Here is a 22195-nt window from a genome sequence, read left to right as displayed (position 1 = left end):
CGGGTACTCAGCGCCACCCTTACCACCTGAAACCCTCTGTGTCTCCAACAAGTTGGTGACACCACCCACCTTCTCCCTAGCCACCCCAGAGAGAAACTGGGCCTTCATGCTTAACCCATCCTTGTCCCTCACTTCCACAGCTAACCAGGCACAGAGTTTTAGTGACCTCACCTCCTCACCTTGTCTTCTCTCTGTCACCTCCTCTTCCTTCAGCAGTGGCCTCCAAAGCTCTAGAGTTTCTCTACGCAGCAGCCTCCTGCCTGGCCTCCCTTGCCTCCAGTCTCCATGCAGAAAATCGAGTTTTCTAAAACCTAAACTTGGCTTGGCCACTCCTCTGCTCAGAACCTTCCATGGTTTCCCATTGCCTTCAGGACAAAGTGTAGACTCTTCCTAGGCCTCCTGGATCTGCCCTCTGCTTCAGCTGGCTCAGCTCTCCCTATGCCCTTGGGGGCTGAAGCCACTTGGACCTCTGTCCTCATGGTCACTTCCCTCTTCCCCACCTCATGCTTTCAATCCTACAGATCCCTCCACCATCATATCCCACCAGCTCTGTTTGTCCTTTGTCCCCAGCTCAGATGTCACCTTCTCCAGCAGCTTCCCAGATCACTCAGGTGACTCAGGTTGCTGTGCTAGGGTGGGAAATTTGGCAAGGCCTCCCTCCCGGCAGCACCTTTTCCACTCCATGTTTTTGGGCTATCTTTTCTTAAATCAACAGCTCTCTGAGGACAAGGATTATATGTTTTCATTTTTGTGTCCCCAGTGTCCAATATAGGGCAGGGTATATAGTAGGAGCACAATGAGATGAATGGATGTGTTGACCTTGGACCTTGACCTAGGCTCAAGAGGGAAGATCAGGGGTAGAGGAGGGAGAGGAAGACAGAAGTTATCGCTCATTTCCTAGAAGGTCCTTTGGCTCCCTGATAGTGGGGCCTGTGTATTTCACCAATTGCCAAGAGCCCTGGGACACAAAAAAAGACAATTCATGCTTATGGAAATTTTGGCTGTCCAGTGGTGCTGCCCAAGATCTAACTAACATAGGGACCTCTCCCTGTCCTTCCCTGCCACCTTACTCATCAGGCCTGCTTCCTGCCATCACCCAGGGCTCCTGACTCCTTTCTGCTCTGGAGGCTTCTGCCTCAGCTCCTTGGGGGTGTAGAGGGCAACTGGACGCATTGCCTGCCCATCTCCCGCCCATCCAGTGACAGTGGGTCTGCCAGAGGTGATGGTCCCGAGCTGGGTCAGTCATAGTTCATAGCCCCTAGCCAGAGTTAGCTATGCAGAGAGAAAGACTCAAGGAGAGCCTACTTAGGTCCACTCTGGTGCCCTCTACTGTTTGGTCACTCTTTCTAGGATTCTGGAAGAGTCTCTGGTTACTTTCTAGTCCTTTGCTTATTTTCCTACACTAAAATTGAGTTGGGTTTTTGTCACTTGCAATCAAGAGAGTTCTGACTCATTCTGGTCTCCTTCTATTTTTAAATATTTACTTATTTATTTTTGAGTGAAGGTCTGGAGGTGTAGCTTAGTTTGGCCTCAAACTCTCCATCCTTCTGCCTCACCCTCCTGAGTGCTGGGATTACCGCTGTGATTACCGGTGCCACCACACCCACTGTCCATCTCTTTTCTCTTGATACAATGAGGCCCAGCCCTCTTTATTACTCAGTTCCTGCTGCCAGGAATTTCTAAAATACGGTGGTGTTGTGCCAACTTCATCTGTATACATTTGAGAAACTTTCAGGCAGGAGCTGGACCGGGGGTATGACTCGTTGGTCAAGCATGGATGTTTCTGTCATTGCAAACAAAACAGAGCCTGCTGCCTTGTTGATCCATGCAGAAGTCCTGTGGGAGGTTCACAACTATTCTAGTCCCTCCCTCCTTCCGGTCCTGTGGAAGGCCACCTCACTTCAAATTAGGTATGGCCATGCGGCTTGCTTTGGTCCCTCAAGTGCAGAAGGAGCAGGTCACTTCTGAGCAGCATAGTTTTCTGAGCCAACACCTGATTCACCACACTGCCTATTCCTGCCCGAGCATTCATGGAAGCCCGTGTTGAGAAGGTGCCCCTCAGCCTGACTTCTAACTGACTGTGATACAGAGTCCTTTGTCCCTCCTGACACTGAACATATGAATGAACAAAGACGTGAAGTCCTGTGGAGACAATGAGAGTGAGGGGCTGTTTGTAACTACAGCACTCTCTCATCTATCCTGCCTAATTTTAGTCAGGCACTAAAATTCATTGATTTTGACTATATTTTCAAGAACATTGTCTGGTCCTTTCAGAATGCCACAACAAACACCTTAGCCATTAATTTACAAACAGAAACATATTGCTTTCGATTCTGGAGGCTTGGAAGTCCAAGACACCAGCAGATTCCGTGTCAGACAAGGGCATACTCTCTGCTACAAAGATGGTGTCTTGTTGCTAAGTCCTTAAACAGTGGAGGGACAGAAAGAGGCAAACTGGCTCCCTCAGGCCTCTTTTACAATACCTCTAATCCCATTCTCGACCTGATCACCTTCCAAAGACCCTCCCACCCAGTGCCATCACCTTGGTGATTCAGTTTCAACTAATGAACTGGGAGCAGGGGATACATGCTTTCTGATCATTGTAAACATGATTCTACATGAGTGAGATCGTGCAATATTCGTCTTTCTGTGCCTGGCTTACTTCACTCAATATAACTTATATCCTCTACTTCCATTCTTGTCACAAATGACAGCTTCATCCTTTTTCATGGCCTTTTCTTTGTCTGTTTATCAGTTGATGGACACTTACTTTGTTTTCATTTCTTGTTACCGTGACCCGTGCTGCAATGAACATGGGTGAACAGACATAGTAAGAATGACAACAGGGAAAGCAACACTTGCCTGCTATTCCACTACTTTCTACAGTAAAGTTATTGTGTATTTGAGGCAAGTTTGTATTAGACCATGAACTCCTAAGGACAGGAAAGAGGGGCTGAAGGTGTGACTTAGTGCTACAGCTTTTGCTTCACCTGCAAAAGGCCCTGGGTTCCATCCCCAGCACCGCAAGAAGAAAACAAAACACGTGTATATGCATACAGAGCACAAAAAGAGATCTGTTTTGTGTCCCCACACCATGCACATAGTAGGGAGTTTGTAAAATGGTGGTTGAAACTGAAATAAGGATGAGAAGCGTACGAAAAGGAAGAAAGGACATCCCATCCTTCGAGTCTGGAATGTTCCCCAAGACCATGTGCTAAGGCCTTGGCTTTACTGGGAGGCGGTGGGAGCAGTAAGAGCTGACGCTAGTAAGCGGTCTGGTCATTGAGGCTACCCTCGAAGGGAGGTGGGACTCACTTCTTTTTCTGTCTTGCCTTTCCCAGCCATAAGGAGAGGGGCTCAGCTACACCATGTGCTCTCCATGATGTCGTCCCCCACCCCAAAAGCAATGTGTCCCTGATCATGGACTGGAACCTCCAAAACTATGAGTCACAATGGCCCTTTCCTCTTTACAAGTAAATTATCTCAGGTTTTTCTTTTTCCTTTATTTTTTAGTAGTACTGGGGTTTGAGCTCAGGGCCTTGCACTTGCTAGGCAGGTGCTCTACCACTTGAACCACACCTCCAGCCCTTTCCTTTTGAGATTTTTGCCCAGCTGGCCTGGACCAAGATCTTCCTACCTGTGCCTTCCGAGTAGCTGGAATTGCAGATACACACTACCACACCCAGCTTATTGGCTGAGATGGGGTCTTGCTACCTTTTTATCCGGGCTGACCTCAAACCATGGTCCTGATCTCTGCCTCCCAAGTAGCTGGGATTACAGGCTTCAGCGACCACACTTGGCAAACTCAGGTATTTGTTACAGCAAGAGACAGCATAGTAACACAAGGGATGAAGGCATTTACACTATGACCCCCAAGAACTGCACATGAGGGCCCCACCCTGAGAGACTGATACTATACAACCAAGTTCAGGCACTGCACCTTTTCTGAACCACCCTCCTGCATGTCAGGGTGCAGGTTCCAACCCATTCCAGGGGTGGGGGGATGGGGGTTCTGGGCCCTGCCTGAGAACCAGTTCTCCTCAGGCCACAGAGGGCCCGGAGCCCCTGAGCAGAGCAAGGGCCCCCACAGTGGCCGGGCTGGATTTTCCTCAGGATGGGAAGGCATGTGGCTGCTGCCTCAGCACGAGGTCACCTGCGCTCCCTTCCTCCCTGGGGAGGGCACAGCTCCCCGTGGCCCCTCAGAAGCCACATAATTGCTGCAATCACATACAGCTGCCTTGTGGCCTCTATGCCCTGCAGTAACCTCTCCATGGTGGCACAGAATTTCCACATTGCTTCCTGCCTTGTAACCCTGCCAGGGCTCCCGCTGCCTGGAGAACAAGGTCTGTACCCACAGCCCTGCACTCTAGACCCTTCCTGGTCGGCCTCCAGGGCCTGCTTATCTGCTCATATGCCCATTTCTAGCAGTGTTCAATCCCTTACAATTCCCCAGACAATTCACACAGTCTCAGATTGTCTATCCATATGGTTCCTTCCGTTAGGAAAGTTCTTAGTTTTCTAATTTACTGGAAAACTCCTATTCAACCTTTAAAACCCAGTTTAAGAACATGAGTTGGTAAAAAAATTTTTTTCTGTAAAGGGCCAGGATAATATTTCAGGATTTATAGACCATATGATTTGTGTTGTGGTGATTCAACTCTGCTGATGCAGAAAGGATACACATATGGAAACAACTGGTGTGGCTATGCTCTAATAGAACTTTGTTTTTAAGGCTAGGCAGAGTGGCTCATGCCTGGAATCCCAGCTACTCCAGAAGCAGAGCCGGGAGGATAGAGAATTTAAGGCCAGACCAAGCAGAGTTAGTGAGACCCTATTTCAAAAACAATACAAAACAAAAGGGCTAGGGGTGTGTGGTTCAGGTGGTAAACCACGTGGCTGCCTATGTGCCAGGCTGGTTCAATCCCTAGTACCAAGAAAACAAAACAAAACTTTGTGGTATTGTACGCATGCACGTGTGTGCGCGCGCGCGTGTGTGTGTGTGTGTGTGTGTGCGCATGTGTGTGTGTGCGCGTGTGCGCGTGTGCTGTTACTAGGGATTAAGCTCGGCTTACTTGAATCATGCCCCAGCCCTTTTTGCTTTTTACATAGGGACTTGCTAACTTTTGCCTGGAATGAGCCTCAGACCATGGTCCTCCTACCTCTGCCTCCCAAGTAGCCAGGATCACAGCTGTGTGTCACACACCCAGCGTGGAATGATTCTCCTGCTGTGATGATTAAACAGAATGGTGATCATCTTATTGTTGATTATTTGGATTTCTGCAATGGCCTCTGTCTTGCCTTTACAATCCATTCTCACAGAACAGAGATGGTCTGTTAAAATTTAAGTCTGAGCAGGCCACTCCCATGCCTCCCTACTTCCCTAGGAGTGAAAGTCAAACACCATCTTAAAATGACCTACACGGCTGGAGGCATATGACTTAAGTGGCAGAGCACCTGCCTAGCAAGCACCAGGCCCTGAGTTGAAACCCCAGTACTAAACAAACAAAACTATGGTCTACATGTTCTTCAGGTCTGACCCTCTGGCCCTCCTCTAATCCCTTTGACCTCTAACTACTACAGCCCACTACCTTGCTCACTCTACTCCAGCCCCAGTACCTCCTTGCCTTTCCAGAGAAAAGCCTAGGAGGTTCCTGCCTCAGGGCCTGGGCTCCCTCCATCTTGAACTCCTCTCCAGGTGATCCACCTGGCTCCCTCCCTCAGCTGCACAGTGTCTATCTAAATGTCTCTCTCCTCAGTGAGTTCTTTCCTGGCCACTCTATTTCAGACTGCAGGGGTGCGGGCATAGTTCAGGGGTAGAACACTTTTGTAGCACTCACAAGGCTCTGAATTCCACCCTAGTGCCACACACACACATCAAATAATTAAATTACAGTCATTCTGATTCTCCTCCCTGCTTTTATTCCATAGCACCCGACAGCCTCTAACACACTGGGTACTGCCTCCAACTCTGTAGTTATGAGAAGGCTGAAGTGCACAGAAAATGGATGAACTAGTGCGGTGGCATGTGTGCGCCACCCAAGTTCACACTTGAGGTGTTTAGTTTGACAGGAGGATGCTGACCTAGGACACCGCAGCCAAGACCTTAACAAAATGCACTCTGGTTTCCTGCTCCATCTTGTTTATTGCCTGGCCCCTACTGAAGGCTACAGGTTGGGGAAGGAACCAGACAAGGTTCGATTGTGGTTCTGCCTCTCACTGACTTTGGTAGATCCAAAGTCAGTGATCACTTCCTCTGGTAGAACCTCAGTATCTCCATCTACAAAGTGGGGAAGTGGTACTACTTCTTCCGGATGTGTGAGGATCAAAAAGTGCTGAGTGACTGGAGCTGTGGCTCAAGCAGTAGACCACCTGCTTTGTAAGCTCTAAGCCCTGAGTTCAAACCCCAGTCCCATGAAAAAAGCAAACAACAACAAAAAAAGCCAAAAAAAAAAAAGTTAATTTTAAATTTGCCAGGCATGAGTGACTCATGCTTGTAAATCCTAGCACTCAGGAAGCAGAGAGCAGGAGAATGGCAGTTCGAGGCCAGCCTTGGGCAAATAGTTTGCGAGACTCTATCTCAAAAATACCCAACACAAAACAGGGCTGTCAGAGTGGCTCAAGTTACCACTTGCACGTAGAGCACCTACCTAGCAAGTATGAGGCCCTGAGTTCAAACCCCAGTACCACCAAAAACAAAACAAAACCAAACCCACAAAAACCATCAGTGCTACCCAATCCCCCAACATATCCACCACCATCTCTTCACTCAGTTAACAGGTTAACAAAATGTCCACCAGATTCCTAGGGAAGGGATGCTTAACTTCATCAGGAGCTGAGATTCTATTTTTTTGCATTTTTCCCGGAGATCTGAGCGCTTCTGATTTGATTGGTGCAGACTTCCTGCCTTTCTGTATCTCCCGTTTGATTGTGTCTGTGTTGACAGATTTGCCTTGTATCCCCCCCTTGAACTCAGGGCTTGTGTTTGCAGACGGACAGGACTTAACCTGGGTTTTCCTGGGTCAGATTGCATGGCAGTGGGTGGAAAGCCTTGTCTTTCGCAAGCTCCCTGATAACCATCACCCTAACTTCACTTGTTTGGGGTGTGGAGGGCAGCATATTTTCATTAGGAATTTCAAGTCTTTGACCCTTTCTCTCAGATCCAAGCTGAAACTTTTGAGTAAATGTTAAATCTTAGTTTAAGGGAATAGTTTCCCCACCTATAAAAAAATGGTGACAAGATTAACCTATCCAAACCGAAGTCTCTTTGTATCTGGTAAAGCTCTGTCCAAATACTAGTTACTATGGTTAGTTTTATTAACCTGCGTAATTTTTTAAAAAAATTTTTGGAAATGGTCTGTTAGCCCAGGCTGGTCTGGGGTTTACCATCTTCCTGCCTCGGCTCACAAGTGTGTGCCACCTTGCTCAGCTCGGTGTAGCTTCTTCACTACACGTCCCAGGAAAATATGACTGAACTACTTCACATGCACGGCTCACACCTGTAATCCTCTCTGCTTGGGAGGCTGAGATTGGGAGGATCAAGATTCCAGGCCAACTTGGACAAGTAATTTGCAAAACTCCAATCTCCACAGTAACCAGATCAAAATGGAATGGAGGTGTGGTTGAAGCTTTGCAAGCATTGAGCCTTGTGTTCAAAGCCCAGTCCCGTCAATAATAATAATAATAATAATAATAATAATAGTGAAACCCTGGCTGCCCCCCGGCTGGGCGCTTGTGTGTTTGGTGGACTGAGATTCGTCCAGGCCTAGGCTGCGGGATCTGTGCGAGAGGGGAAGGGACCGCTGGTCAAAAGCAAGTGGACATGGACTAAAACCGCCTCGGGCTTCTGCCCAGCAGCCGCTTCACCAGCACCCTTCATCTTAACGACTGCTTTGTTGAAACCCTCGTCCGCAGGTCCAAGGATTGACCTATCTCGGCCATCACCACCCCGGGAGGCTCACAGCGACCATTCGCTCAAACCTCTACAGGAAGTGCTAAGACAGTTCCCGAGATTGACTCGAGGCGTTCTTGAGGTTCGCCTGAATACGACGAATAATCTTCTGGCACTACACTACTCTACTTACATTAATTTTTTATTGGTTGTTTAGCTGCAATTTTTTTTTTTCGGTACTGGGGTTTGAACTCAGGGCCTACACCTTGGGCCACGAGATAGGGTCTGTAAACTATTTGCCCGGGCTGGCCTCGAACCGTGATCCTCCTGATCTCTGCCTCCTGAGGAGGTAAGATTACCGAATTCGAATTGATCTGGAGGTCCCTACATCTGGCAAGCCTAGCTTGAGAGAATCCGGAAAAAGTTAAAGCAAGTTCCTCCCTGTCATGCCCTCTGCCTTTGCTGGTTTTATTTTTATCGTTATGAGCTGTTATTAAGGCGGGTTTACTAGACGCCGAGAAAACTCAAGCAGGACTCCCGTCCCCATCCACCTGTCTGCCATCCGCCCCTCTGAAGAGGACCTTCCGCCCCACAGAGACATGGCCGCACTCCGCCTCCGAGGATTGGCTCCTGTAGAAAGTCCGTCCTCCCTCGGAGGCGGGAGCTCCTTCCATTGGGCAGTTGGCCAAGATGGCGGAGCCCCGCCTCCTCTAGTCCTCTCGCGCAGGGCTCTTGGCTCGGAGGTGGGGCCACCGCGGCGTCCGGGGCACGGGCTCTGGTCATTGGCGGAGGATGGCGGCCGGCCGTCACGTGGCCTTGGGGCGCATTTTTTGCGGAAGTAGGAGGAGGTAGCAGTGCTGCGTAAACGAGGTGAGTGACGGCGCAGGGGGGCGGGGCCTGGGGCCCTTCCCAAACCTCTTCAGAGACCCAGATTTCGTTGTCTCCACCTGGACCCTCCTTTGGATCTTCCTTGTGTCTCTGATTCTGAGGCATGTCCGCCATTGACCCTTGTCTGGCTTCCCGAGTGCCCTGTTACTCCTGTTCTTTGATCTCCCAGCGTGCCCAACTCCCATCCATGACCGCTCTTTCTTATCTCGAGCTGTGTCCCCCCAGAGGCCCAACCTGGCGGGTGGGGAGGTTCCCTACAATGTCCCTCAGTATCCCTTTCTGAATCAACCCTAGTCCCAACTGTGAGTGCCTCCAACTTCACTCTAGGACTCATGGTTGTCCGAGGGCTCCCGGTTTTCTGCCTCAGTTACTCCTACGGGATCCCCTAGTTGAGCTGTCTCCTGCATGCCTCCTGTGTGCTTTCCCTGTACCCCAATTCTCATTCCCCGCCTCGTCCTGTTTATCCTCATGCACCGGTAGATTTCACTTGCTTCCCACATGCCTCCTTCCCCACAGCCCAGCCATCCCAGAGTCTCCCTACCCCCAATCCGTTGTCCACTTCCTGCTCTCACAGATGACCTGGAAGCTGGTGACAGGGAGCGTGTGACCAGGGTAACCACATGACTGAGCCAAGCCTTGGATGTGCAACAGGGAGGGCACAGGGCTCATGGATCTGTGCCCATTTTTTTTTAATGGGCTACCCACATGACCTCAAACAAATACTGTCTCTTCCTCAAGCTTCTGGGCCTTTCTCTCACCTGCCCTTTTACCAGTCAAACAGGATGTTAGGCAGGTTTGGTTTGGCAACATTGAAGCTCCACCCTTGAGCTGAATGCAGTGTTTTTGTTATTGTCTCTGCTTTAAAATGTTCCTGGAGTTTGGAGGCTATTTTCTGCCCAAGTCTCAGTTTCCTCATCTGTGGCAGGGGGACTCTTTCACGCCCACTTAAGGTGCCATGAGGTTCAATAGTTGGGTGAGAAAACATGGAGGGCAAAGCTTTGTAGCCAGTGTGGCCTCATGTCTTGGGCAGGATGGAAAGGAATGGAAAAAAAGGGAAAGGGGAGGAGAATGATAAGACGGGAGAAAGAGGAACAGAAGGTGCATTGTGTTTCATTTATCATTTGGCAGTGTGTTTAATCACTTCCTATGAATGAAGCTCTTTTATATGTGGTATCTTTACCATTCATTCATTTTTCACTGAGCAGATATTACTCTAATATGCTAGGCTACCGTTGATGTAGTCAGTGTTGCTGTCACTTAACACGAGGAAGAGAGGGCAACTGAGTTGCCTCAGAGTGATGAGTTTGGAGCTAGAATAGGAATACAGTGGAGAGGGCCCCCAATTTACAATGGCTTGACTTGAGTTTTGGACTTGACAGTAGTGTTAAGGGGATATGAATTTAGCAGAAGTTGTACTTTGGGTTTGAATTTAGATTTTTTTCCTGAGCTAGCAAAGCTTGGTTTGATCCTCTCCATGCTGGGCCCTGTCACTGTGTGATCATGGCGGAAACAACAGACCCTGGACAGTGTGTCATGTTGCTAAGTGTTGATGTTAGGCATAGTCAAAGCAGTTTTGAGTTAGGATTGACTTATGATGCAGATTTATTGGAGTATAACCCCATCATCTCTACTGTGCAATGTGACAGACACCTGAGCCTGTGTGATTGTCATTCTGTGAAAGGATTACTACTGTTGTCTCAGTGCTCAGGGGTTTGTTTGTTTTTTTCCTCTTTCTTCCATGGACTACTTTCTTGTGAGAAATTTCCCAAAAGGATATTTCCTTTTCACTCAGCAGAGTGGTGTCACAAAGAAGTAGAGAAAGGAGGAACTTAAGCATTGTGTGTGTACACACCTGCCCTGGGTCTTTGTGAAGGGAGAGAGGGAGCAAGAAGGCTGCAGTGAAGGGAGCAGTAGGCACTTCACTTTGTAGAGGTGATGCCCTGAGAGAACGTGTTTTGTGTTTCTTAGTGGATTTTATAGGTCTGTGCTTTAAATGCCACTTCTCTCTTTTGCCCAGCCCCCTTTTCTGGTGATTCATTCATTCTCACAGCTTTAAGGGCCATCTCTACCATAAATTACCAGTTTTATTTAGTTAGTTATTTCCAGTCCTGGGGAGAGGAACCCAGGGCCTTGTGCATGTTGGGCCAGCGCTCTGCCACTGAGCTACAACAACCTTCAAATTTGTGTCTGCAGTGTAATCCAGATCTTTCTTCTGGATGATAGACTCACATGTCTCACATAGTTGCTCCTTCAGCACCTCAAATTTAAACATTTCAAACTTAAAGTATGAAGAGTTGAGCTTCTGCTGTCTGTCCCCTCCTTCTGTTATCTCATCTCTCCCCAAAACCTGACCATCCCATTCTCTCTCCCCATCTTAGGAAAGGGCACTATTCTCTCAATTGCTCAGACCAAAGCTGTGAGATTCTTCTTGATGCCTCTTTTCCCTACCCCACACCCACCCAGGGATCTCTGTTAAAATGCTGTTCCTTTGCTCTAAGCCCTGTAGTGGCTCCTCTCGCTGCACCTGCCTGGCCCCCTGGGACATCTTTGATCTCACTGGTTTTCTTGCTGTTTGAGGAACTCACTGGGCATGCTCCAGCTCCAGGCTCTGTCCTTGTTCTTCTCTGTGCCCAAAAAGTTCTTCCTTTACATAGCCATATAACTTTCCCCCTCTCTTTCTTCAGGTATTTATCCAGGCCTGGTTCTTGGTGAGGACTTCCCTATCTAAAATTTAAATCTCCATTTCAACATCATCTATGCCCCTTCTCTAGTCAGCAGCTAATTGGTATCTAAAAACCTATGAATGTATTTTGCCTTTTTATCTTCTTTATTATTTGTAGTCATCCCTAAAATAGAAGCCTCAGCGGGGAGGGGCAGAGATTTTGTCTGTCTGGTTCACCACTGTCTCCTTAGCAGTTAGAACAGTGCCTGCCACAGTCAGCCGTTGATAAATATTTGTGGAGTGAATCATAAAATAAGCACCTATTCCTTGCCAGCAGCCAAGGAGCCCCCTGGCTGTCCTTGTTCATGTCTTTGGGAACCCTAGCAACCCTCTTGGGGAAGTTTGCTCCTGCCGTTCTCTGGTCAAGAAGCATGAACAGAGATGCCTTTTCCATTTGAAGTAGTATCTTGTCCAGGTATGTGTGAACCGCAGTGTTTTTAGATGGAGGCCTGGACTTTTAGGATCCCAGAGATTGAAAGCGGTGTAAGCACTGCTGCTTCAGTTTCCAGCTCCCTGGGTTCAGATCCTGGCAATTACCTGGCCCGCCATGCCTCAGTTTCCTGTGGTAACGTGCGAGAACAGCCTTCCAGAAGTGTGATGGTAATTCACTTGCATGTGGGTGTCTCGGGCTCTGTGGTGCAGGATGGAGGCAGCCATGCTGTTGGGATGGCAGGCCCTTAGTCTGGGCTGCTCAGGAGTCAGGAAGAAGGCAGGTGCCAGCCCCAGGCAGGACACCCCACTTCCTATATCTGGGCCTCGCTTTCCCCATATGCCAAGCAGGGATGATAATTGCACCTTGCCTGCTTCTTTGTGAGCTCAGCAGTTGCTGACAGATGTGAAATCCCCACACTGGCCATAGGATGGGTGGCCTTGTGAGAGGGAGGGGCCAGCATCTGTTGAGAGCACCAGTGCTGGGTGGTGCGATGTGACAGCTGCAGGAAGGAAGTCCAGGTGATGGCAGGTCTAGTGCTGTGTGATCAGACCCCATGTCATCAGCCTGTTGTTGTCATGGAGTGACAGGCAGCATTAGCTGCTCAGGAAGGAGTCGCTGTCTGGCTGCTGGGACCAGCATTTGTTCCAGTCATGGGACATCCTGTCGTAAGCTAAGTGGTGGGCCTCGTGAGGCCTGATTTCCACTGTGGGCAGTTCTGTGTGTTCTTATGTGTGCCTGGAACCTCATGTGGCTGTCCTCTGAGGTCTGCCTGGCCTGCTGCCTTTGCCCGTTTTACACACTCCCAGCAGCTGTCATGCCCCTCTGGCCATGGCTCACCCAAGGAGGAAGTCCAGGCTGGAGTGTTTTCCCTGCTGGTCATGTACCTGGTGCACCTGATGTCCCTGAAGTGATCATTGCAGACCTGCCCTGGGGGGCATCTGCCAGTGGTAATGGGGAGCGCTGTCCCAGGGACAGGAAACAGGTAGACTTGAGCCCAGACTTTTGTGGTGGAGAGAAGAGTGTGGCACATAGGGGATCCTCATTGTCACCTGCCAGGGAATGGGGTGGGGAGAGGCCAGGGGTGCCAGCTGGTGGGCTCGCAGAAGTTCAGTCATTTGTTCTCACCCATACATTCACCTGACATTCATTAGTCATCTGTGTGAGTGAGGAGCTGAGCGCTCAGGGAAGGCCTGAAGGGGCGGCCATTGAGGTCCCACAGACTGTTCCCTCCAGAAGAGTAGGGAGGACAGCTGTACCTGGCATTGGCAGATGAGCGACCTCCAGAGGGCGGGAAAGGGACTGCCTAATACCTGCCCCTCGGGCCTTCAGGGAGTTCATTCTGAGAAGGAGTCAGACATCCCTCTTAGGGGCCGGCAGAGTGGCTCAAGTGGTAGGAACTTCTGCTTCGTAAGTGTGGGGCCCTGAGTTCAAACCTCAGTGCCACCACTAAATAATAAGTCTATAAAAACAAACAAACAAAAAAAGAAATGACATCCCTCTTAAGTTGCCCAGTTCAGACAGTGATGCTTGTGATCCACAGCTGGCTGTTTGGGCCTGGGTCTTCCGCCACCCTGCACTTACCTCCCCTTTGCCTACTAAGAGGGCTTCTTCCCTTCCCCTTGGTCAGCTCTTGTCTGTCCTTCAGCTCTTGGACTGTCCCCAGCAGTCCTGGCCCCAGGACCATTCTTATAATCCCTGGCAGCCCCTTCCAGGAAAGTCAGTACAGGTTTGGCTGAGCCCTAGTCTCCCTTTGATCTCATAAGTTTTTAGTTTTAGAGTACATCAACATGTCCCCCTTTATTTTATCTTTAATTTTTTTGGCAGTACTGGGTTTTGAATTCAGGGCCTCATGTTTGTTAGTCAGGTGCTCTACTACCTGATGCAGACCCCTAGCCCATTTTTGCTTTAGTTTATTTTTTGGAAAGGGTTTTGACTTTTTGCCTGAGTCCAGCCTCACATTTCAATCCCCCTACTTACTTTTCCTGTCTACCTAGGATTACAGATGTGAAACACCCTGCCTGGCTTTTTGGTTTAAATGGGGATCTCGCTAACTTTTTGCCCAGGCTGGCCTCAAACCATGAACCTCCCTATTTCCGCTTCCTGAATACATCCCACTTTAATTTGCCCTTTGAACCCTCAGCTTGAGGCCTCCCTGGCCTCCATCTCCCTGTCTGTAAAGTGGGAGTGCTAGCACTGTTCTTGCCTTCATAGTCCCCACAGACATTGCTGACTTTCCCCCAAAGGAACCAAGCAGAGCATTGGGCCTCTGAAAGGAGGAGACCAGTGAGCAGGGAGAAAAAGAGGTCACAAGTACCCAGCCTCACCTAGGGGACACTTTGTTGGCACATGGAGGTGGCCTGGAGTGGATGGGAATTGGGATTGTCATCACCATGGGAAGTCTTGGACTTGTGTCTTTCTGCTTGCAGCGTGTGTGCCTGGGAGGGGTGGTTAGTGTGAGATGACTCTGGCATCCTGAGCGTGCCAGTCCAGAGCAGGGAACCAACCCAGGAGGGGAGGAGGAGGGACAGTTGTCCGTAGGTGAAAGCAAATGTTACGCCATGGGAAGGTCAGAGGTAAAGGCTGTGAGAAGCAGTAGGAGGGTGGGAGGCTGTGCAGGGGGCACTGCCCTGGGTGGCAGCCTGCTCCTTGTCTGTGTCCTGGCCCTGCAGCTGGGCTGGACCCTGAGGTAGTTGGGACAGAGAAGGATGACAGGGCGGCACATGATGGCCTCTCTCCTCGCTGGCCGCCTTCCTGGTTGGCCCTGCTGTGATTGTTCCAGGATGTGGCTTGAGGTGTTCATTTCCTACCTTCTCCCTACTGAAAACAATGGCTGCTGTTGGTATGCCACATTGGGCCACCACAATGGGCCAGTTTCCCGGGCCCTTCCCTCTATTGCGTCATTTCAACCTCATACCACCTCAGGAAGCTGGACCTGAGCCAGGGCTGTCCTCTCTGTAACCAGGTTGTCAAGGTGGGAGGGGCCCCCAGTGTGGCATGCAGGGGCTGGGACTCTGAGGAGGGGCCTTTTCGGTGGGGTAGAGAACCTTTCCATAAGGCTGCTTGACCCCGCTGGTGAGTCTGCTCCCTAACCCAAGGGGCTCCAGGGCGATCTTGGCACCTTCTCCATCCCCATAGCCTCTCCATGCCTGGCCCGCCCCCTGGGAAGCTCTGTGCCAGGCTGGAGCCCGCGGCCAGGGGCACAGCCTGTACCTCCGCTTTCATTAGAAACTGGTCATTTCACATCCCTTTTGGAAAGTTGGGAAAAACAGAACAGTCGCTCACAAAGCCAGGGACCTTCATCTGCTTTAGAGTTCTGGTATATGTCTTTCATCTTGTGTGTCTTTTTTGTTCCTTCTGTGCATAACATTTACACAGTTAAATTGTTTTAAGAAACTTTCCATGAGCCATGCTTTGAGCTGGGGGTGATCTCACAGAGGTGAAAGACCAGCAGCTGCCCCAAGAAGCTCAAACTTGAGCCAGCCCCTGTAGTACAGTCCTCATTCCTCTACCTGCTAGCTCTTGTGACCTTGAGCAAGTCACTTTACTCTGTTGCTTGGTTTCCTTGTACATGAAATGAGGATGATGAAGGTAACCAGGGAGGGTGGATGTAGTGTCAGAGAGCAGAGAGGTACCCGGTGTGCTTGGTGTGACAATCGTTATGAAGCTTACAGTCCACCAGAGGTCACTTAAAACCCAAAGGGTATAAGAGGAGAGTTTTGGGGTTTTTTGCAGTGTTGCAAACGGAACCCAGCACCTCCTGCATGCTAAGCATGTGCTCTACCACTGAGCCCCACCCCCAGCCTGGGGATGACATTAAGGTGGGATCAGCATAGAACAAGGAGAGAACCGGGTGACTGGGGAACCATGCATGTTAAGGAGGACTCAAGAGCTGAACTTGGATTTGAAGAATGGTCAGGAGCCAAGGAGAGAGGGCTGTGTTCCCACTAGCATATCAAAGCATGGCTTTCTGGAGTGGTACATGGGCAGGGTGGGAAGTAGCTGGGACTACACTATACCCTGCTGTTCCCATTTTATTTCATTTTTGTTTATTTTATTTTTTTGAGACAGAGTCTCAATATGTAGCCCAGGCTGGCCTTGAACTCTGATCCTTCTTCCTCAGCTTCCCTAGTGCTGGGATTACAGACATGTGCCACCACACCCATTTTGAAAAAGGAAAAAAACTGAGGCTCATGGTCTTCTCACATCAAATCTTACTACTAATCATAAGAGAAAGGATGCACCAAAGCTTCAGAATGTTTTCAGAACTCTGTAGTCGTGGTTCTCTGAGCCTCAGTTTCCTTATCAATAAAAGGAAGTAATAAGGATAGCTAAAGCTTATTAAACATTTGCTATCTGTCAGGTGCTATTGCTAGGCCTCCATATTGCAGATGAGAAAACTAAGACACAGAGAGGTCAAGTAACTGCCCAAGGTCACACAGCTGGTAAGTGGTGAACCTGGGATTTGAATTTGATCTGGCTTCAGATCTGCACTTAGCATACCTGCCTCATATGGTTTTGGAGAATTAAATGAGGCAATCACATAAGGTGCTTAGCTCAGGGCTTACTGCAAAGTGGGTGGTCAGGAAACATGTTCTGATGTAATTACAGCAGTCTTCCTATCCCCAGGGGATACTCCCCCCCCACCCTATGGATCCGCAAAGCCAAGGATAGTGCTATACCTTCAGCACTTTAGGGCTTCTCTGGTGTATCCCAGTTGCCAGCATTACTGCTCTTGTGATTTGAGGCCACTAAGTAACTCGAGGGCTTCTTGAACACAAACAAGCACAGCAGTACTGTGACCCGCGAGCTCATCACAGAGACAGCTATTACGTAACTAAACAGGCAGGTAGTGTATACAGAATTGATCCACGGGGAAAAAGGAATGTGCTCAGCCCAGGTGGGTCAGAGTGGGATGGTGCAAGATTTCATGCTACTCAGAAAGCTGTATAATTTATTGCTTATGAAATACTTATTTATGGACTTTTCCAGTAAGGTTTTGAACTATAGTCACTGAAACTGTGGAAAGCAAAACCTTAGATTGGGCGGGGTGCAGGGGGAGCTACTGTTTTATGACTATCCCTTCCTCCCCTCTTTAGCTCTTGTGTTTGTCTGCCTCCATCCCCCAGGTCAAACCTCTTCTCAACACTTGGGCCAGGACAGAAAAGGCCATGGACCAGTGTCCTCTCAGACACCTTGTTCTCCCAGGGCACCCACACTCTCACACTCTGTCCTCATTATCTGACCCATTCTTTCACCAGGTGACATCCTTGCACAGAATCAGACGGTGGCCTCTAGTTTTTGTTGCCAGGATTTAATGGCAGTGCCCTAGAAAGGGGCTGGGGATATAGTTCAGTGGTAGAGCACTTGTCTAGAACATGTGGGGCCCTTGGTTTCATCCCCAGCACCAAAAGACAATCTGATTCTCTTATCTAAACTGTGTTCTGATGTAATTATGGTAGTCCTCAATTTCCAAAGTGGAAACTCTGAGTGTGAATCAGCAACACAAAATCCCCCAAACGTTCAGTGCTACTAAGCCTCTGTGTCCCCGTCATTACCGAGGAGGGCTTCTGCCTGTGGCTTCTTTCTTGGAGCTCTTTGAGGAGCCAATGATAGCAGGAAGTGAAGGAGTGCAACACTCCCCTCTGATAGAGTATGATATGATCTCGTCCCCTTTTGGTGTCTCTCATAGAGGGGCTGACTGCTTGCAGGACTGGAGTGACCTGTGCTATGAGCCCTTTGCCAAAAAATACTATCGATGGTTTGCATAGTGAGAAGCCGTCCACCTGCCCAGGGCCTTACTGCCAGCAGTGTAATTCTGCGCCACTGATGAGGAAACCAAGTCTTGGCTGGGGACACTGGGTCAGGGAGCAGGCAGTAAAAGCCCTGAGCCTGGCCTGAGGGCTCTGGAACTTCTCTTCAGAACATTGAGCCTTGCACTCAGTGCCGTTTCTCTCTCTCCTCCTTTTCAGGTCCCTGCAGGCCCAGAATCGGGACAGCGCTGGTGGGGGCTATCGGGGTGCCTGTGTAGGACACCGCTGCACTGGTGAGGTGGGCATGGGAGACCGCGCCCAGCTGACCAGAGACCCCGTTTTCTTCCAGACTGAGGGGGCAGGCGGTAGGGCCTCCCCACCTGCCCCGGGGAGGATGCAGTTCTTCGGCCGCCTTGTTAATACCCTCAGCAACGTCAGCAATTTGTTCTCCAACCCATTCCGGGTGAAGGAGGTAGCCGTGGTCGACTACACCCTGAGTGAACGTGTTCGGGAGGAAGGGCAGCTGATCCTGTTCCATAACGTCCCCAGTCGCACCTGGGACTGCCTCCTGGTCAACCCCAGGAACTCACAGAGTGGCTTCCGGTGGGTGACAGCTGGGACGTACCTCTCTCCTTTGATTCCTCCCAGCTCTCAGCCTGGAGGTGCTGTGTGGAGGCAGCTTCTTGGGGCTCTGAGGGCTTTGAGAGTGGAGGGAGGAGGTGGGGGAGCAAAGCCTGGGTTGCATCCTTCCTGGAGGCTTGACCCATGCAAATGGAGGGAAGGAGGGAGAATAGGGAGGCCACTGTGCCCAATCCCCATCTGTAGTATCCTGATATGACAGCTGCAACTGACCAAGGCATTTTCCCATTACTATGCAAATGTGCTTTTTCATTTAAAAACTCTTTCTTGATGTCCCTTCCCTCCAGACACAGTGTCCATTCAATATATTCCCGTATTCTCTCTCTTCGAGCTTTCAAAAGATAGTGAAATACACATGGAAAAGTGTATACAGCTCAGTGACTTAACCTGAACTCCTCTGTAATCATGTCAAGAAATAGAACACTGCTCTTCTGTCCCCAAACAAGTAACCGGGAATCTGACTTCCATGTTATAATTGCTTTTGTGTTTGACCTTTTTGCTTAACATCTTGTTGGTGAGATTTATGTGTTTTCATATGTCATTTTCATTGTGGGATTCCATTGTGTAACTACAGTCACATTTCAGTCAAGAATGGGTCACATACTCAGTGTGGGCTGCTGAGATTATATGACCTAGTGACATCCAAGCCATCTTTGTATAAGTGCATTCTATGATGTTTGCATAATAACACATTTCTCAGAATGAGGTCCTGTGGTTAAGCAGCACATGACTGACTATGTATCACGATTTTACTTATTCACTCAACTGTTGATGAAAATTGGGCTATTGCCTGCTAATAGTGGGTGTGCACTTCCCTTAAGCACACACGTGGGAGTGCACTGGTCAGATCCCAGGCCGTGCCAACTCTGGTAGATGATGCCCGTGTGTTTCCTGCCAGCAGTGAGTGGGGTTCCCTGTTACTTCAGATCCTCTAACACTTGGTATTGCCAGTTTGAAAACTGTAGTCATTCTTTTGGGTAACAGTAGTACATTACTGCACTTTTCTTTTTGCTTTTACCTGATTACAAATGAAGTGGAGCCCCTTTTGATATGATTAACCATTTTCATACCCTCTTTGGTAGTGTACCTGCTCAGGTCTCCCAACTGTTTAAAAACAAAGTTGTTTATCTTTTTCTCCCAGAGTTTTAGGAGGATTTTTTTTTTGATGGATGTGTATTTCAAATACACACTTTTGTTGGTTATGTGTACTTAAACCTCACACCCAGCGCTCACTTATCTATTCCCTTCTTGGGATCTATTGATGAACCAGCATTCTTAGTTTTTCTGAAGTCAGGCTGTATTTTCTTGTCCCCCCCCCCTTTTTTTTTTTTTTCCTGGTACTGGGGTTTGAACTCAGTGCCTTCACCTTGAGCCACTCCACCAGCCCTTTTTTTGGGAAGTTTTTTTTTTTTTTTTTTTTTTTGAGATAGGGTCTCACGAGCTATTTGCCTGGGCTGGCTTGGAACCACAGTCCTCCGATCTCTGCTTCCTGAGTAGCTAGGACTACAGGTGTGAGTCACCTGTACCTGCTTGGTTCAGTATCTTAAGTGCAGAATGGCAGGTCCAAGGTGAGTGGCATGTTACAGATCAAGAAGCTTTTGAGTGATTTAAAGGACTGGTACTTATTGCTTTCTGTTTCTTAGTCAGTTTTGCTAGGAGACTGCCAATTTCTAACACCTTTCAAAGAACCAACTTTTGGCTTTTTAAAATTTATATAATGTACTTCCTTTTACAACTACTCTTGTGAAGAGTGTGTTGTCCTTTTCTTTCCCAATTACCAAAGAGACTTTCTTCTCTTTTGGTTGTACTGGGGTTTGTCGGTGTTGATGTGCAGAGGCTCTGCCACTTGGGTATTCCTTGTACTTTATTTGGAATATTTAGTCTACTTAATGTAATCCTGATATTTTGGGGTTTAAACATACCATCTTACTACTTGCTTTTTTAAAATTCCTCTTATTTTTCCCTTTACTTTCTCCTTTCTTTGTGTTTCATTTTAGTTAGTTTTATTGAGATGCAACTTGCAAAAAATAAAACTGACCAATTTAATCATACAACATGTGGTTGTATGAGTCTGGCTTTTGCAGTTAGAATACTGCGTTTGCAATCAATTTGTGATTTTCTTTCTTTCTTTTTTTGGTGGTACTGGGGTTTGAACTAGGCTTCCTGCTTGACAGGTAGGTGCTCTACCACTTGAGCCATGCCTCCAGCCCTGCAATGGTTTCCGTGTGATTCCATTTCCCCTCTTTATTATTACCTTAGAAATTATATACTCTGTTACTCTGTTGTTATCTCTCTCATGCTCCTTTTTTTTTGCAGTAAAGAGTCTGAACTCAGGGCCTACACTTTGAGCCACTCCACCAGCCCTTTTTATGAAGGGTCTTTTTTTCGAGCTAGGGTCTACCTGGGTTGGCTTCAGACCACAATCCTCCTGATCTCTGCCTCTTTCCTGAGTAGCTAGGATTATAGGTGTGAGCCGCCAGCACCTGTCTTCTGTTATTTCTTAATGGTAACAGCTGAGAGACAGTTCTACATAGTCTCTCACGTTCCTTTGAGTGCCTCTTGCTAGCAGAGACTCTGACTCTAAGCTGTCTTGTCTTTTTGGTTTTTTGAGACAGAGTCTCACTATGTAGCCTGGGCTGGCCTCCTGCCTTAGCTGCCCAAGTGCTAGAATTAGACATGTGCCACCACACCTGACTCCAGGCTGTCTTTCATAGTTACGTGTATTGCAAATAGCCTTGAAAGATAGTTATAGGAACTCTGTCTTCTAGAGTAGAGGATAGGTTTGCTAGCTTATCCATTAAAAAAGGGACTTCCTCTGCAGCAAAGCATAGACAGGTCTGCTTTATTATAAAAGACTCCAGGGTTTCCTTCTTGTAATGCAACTTAAGCAAGTGTCACCTGCCCTCTTCATGTCTCCCTGTGGGCCCAGTACTTTGGCTGTTGTTGTGAATAATAAACTGCCCTTTATCTTTGGCCCAGGAGGCTTGTGTCTTCTACCAACATCCATGAACCTCTAGCATGTCAGTTTGCAAGTAGAGCAACATCTGAAACCTCCCGCTTCCTAGGCAGGTGCTCTACCACTGGAGCCACTCCTCCAGCCCAAATCCTACGTTTCTTTTAAATCCAGTGAGACATTGTGCCAGTAATACTTACATAGATTCACCCCAAAATTTACCATGTCATGGTACTTGACTCTTTGGGGCCTCTTTGACCACATCTGGATCATGTTCCTCTACTAGAAGAAAATCTTTGTATTTCCTTTTACATAGGTCTGCTAATGACAAAGTCTGTGGGACTGACATAACTATAGCTTGGCCCTGTCTCAAACCCCTTGCCTCCCAAAGTCTGTGGAGTTTTTGTTTGACTAGTGACACATTTTAATTTCTCCTTTGTTCTTTTTTTCAGTGCTGGGTGTTGAACCCAGAGCATCACACATGCTAGGTGAATGCTCTACCACTGAGCCACATTCTCAGTCCCTCAACTTCATTTTTTTTTAATTAAAAAAAGTTTGGTGGTATTAGGGTTTGAACACAGGGCTTTGCACTTGCAAGGCAGACGCTCTATGACTTGAGCCTCACCTCCAGCTCTCAACTTCATTCTTTAGGGTTTTTATTTGTTTTTTGTTTTGCTGAGGACAGGATTCTCTTTGACATTTCTTTCTTTTAGCTCTTTGGGGTTGTCATTGCATGACCTCTGGCTTCCTTTGTGAGAAGCCAGCTGTCATTCCAGTGGTTGGCTTTTTTAAAAGAATTTTTTTTCCTCTGCTATTTTCATTACTTTCTCCTTTCTTTCAGCACATTAATTGATTACTGCTGAGTTACAGTATGCTAAACAATGTCTCTTTACCAGCTGTTGCTATGTAACAAACTACCCCA

At 48.3% G+C, this 22195-nt stretch overlaps 1 protein-coding gene across 5 annotated transcripts in view; it reads left to right on the top strand.

Annotated features, from left to right (window-relative positions):
• The window catches only part of Pla2g6 (phospholipase A2 group VI), a 63496-nt gene that overhangs the window by 6511 nt on the left and 34790 nt on the right, over positions 1-22195 (top strand). The window contains exons 1-2 of one of the 5 annotated variants that reach the window (XR_012451000.1): positions 8415-8758; positions 17901-18284. Coding sequence is in view for 4 of the 5 variants with exons in the window: in XM_020173611.2 (XP_020029200.1) it covers positions 17986-18284 (299 nt within the window). In the remaining variant the exon portion in view is untranslated. Of the gene's footprint in view, positions 1-8414; positions 8759-17900; positions 18285-22195 lie in introns of those variants that run through there. The other 4 variants (XM_020173618.2, XM_020173611.2, XM_020173625.2 and 1 more) reach the window with 4 other exon arrangements.

This window comes from Castor canadensis, chromosome 8 (assembly GCF_047511655.1).
Source record: "Castor canadensis chromosome 8, mCasCan1.hap1v2, whole genome shotgun sequence".
Taxonomy (NCBI): domain Eukaryota; kingdom Metazoa; phylum Chordata; class Mammalia; order Rodentia; family Castoridae; genus Castor; species Castor canadensis.
This window is presented reverse-complemented; position numbering and strand designations above follow the sequence as displayed.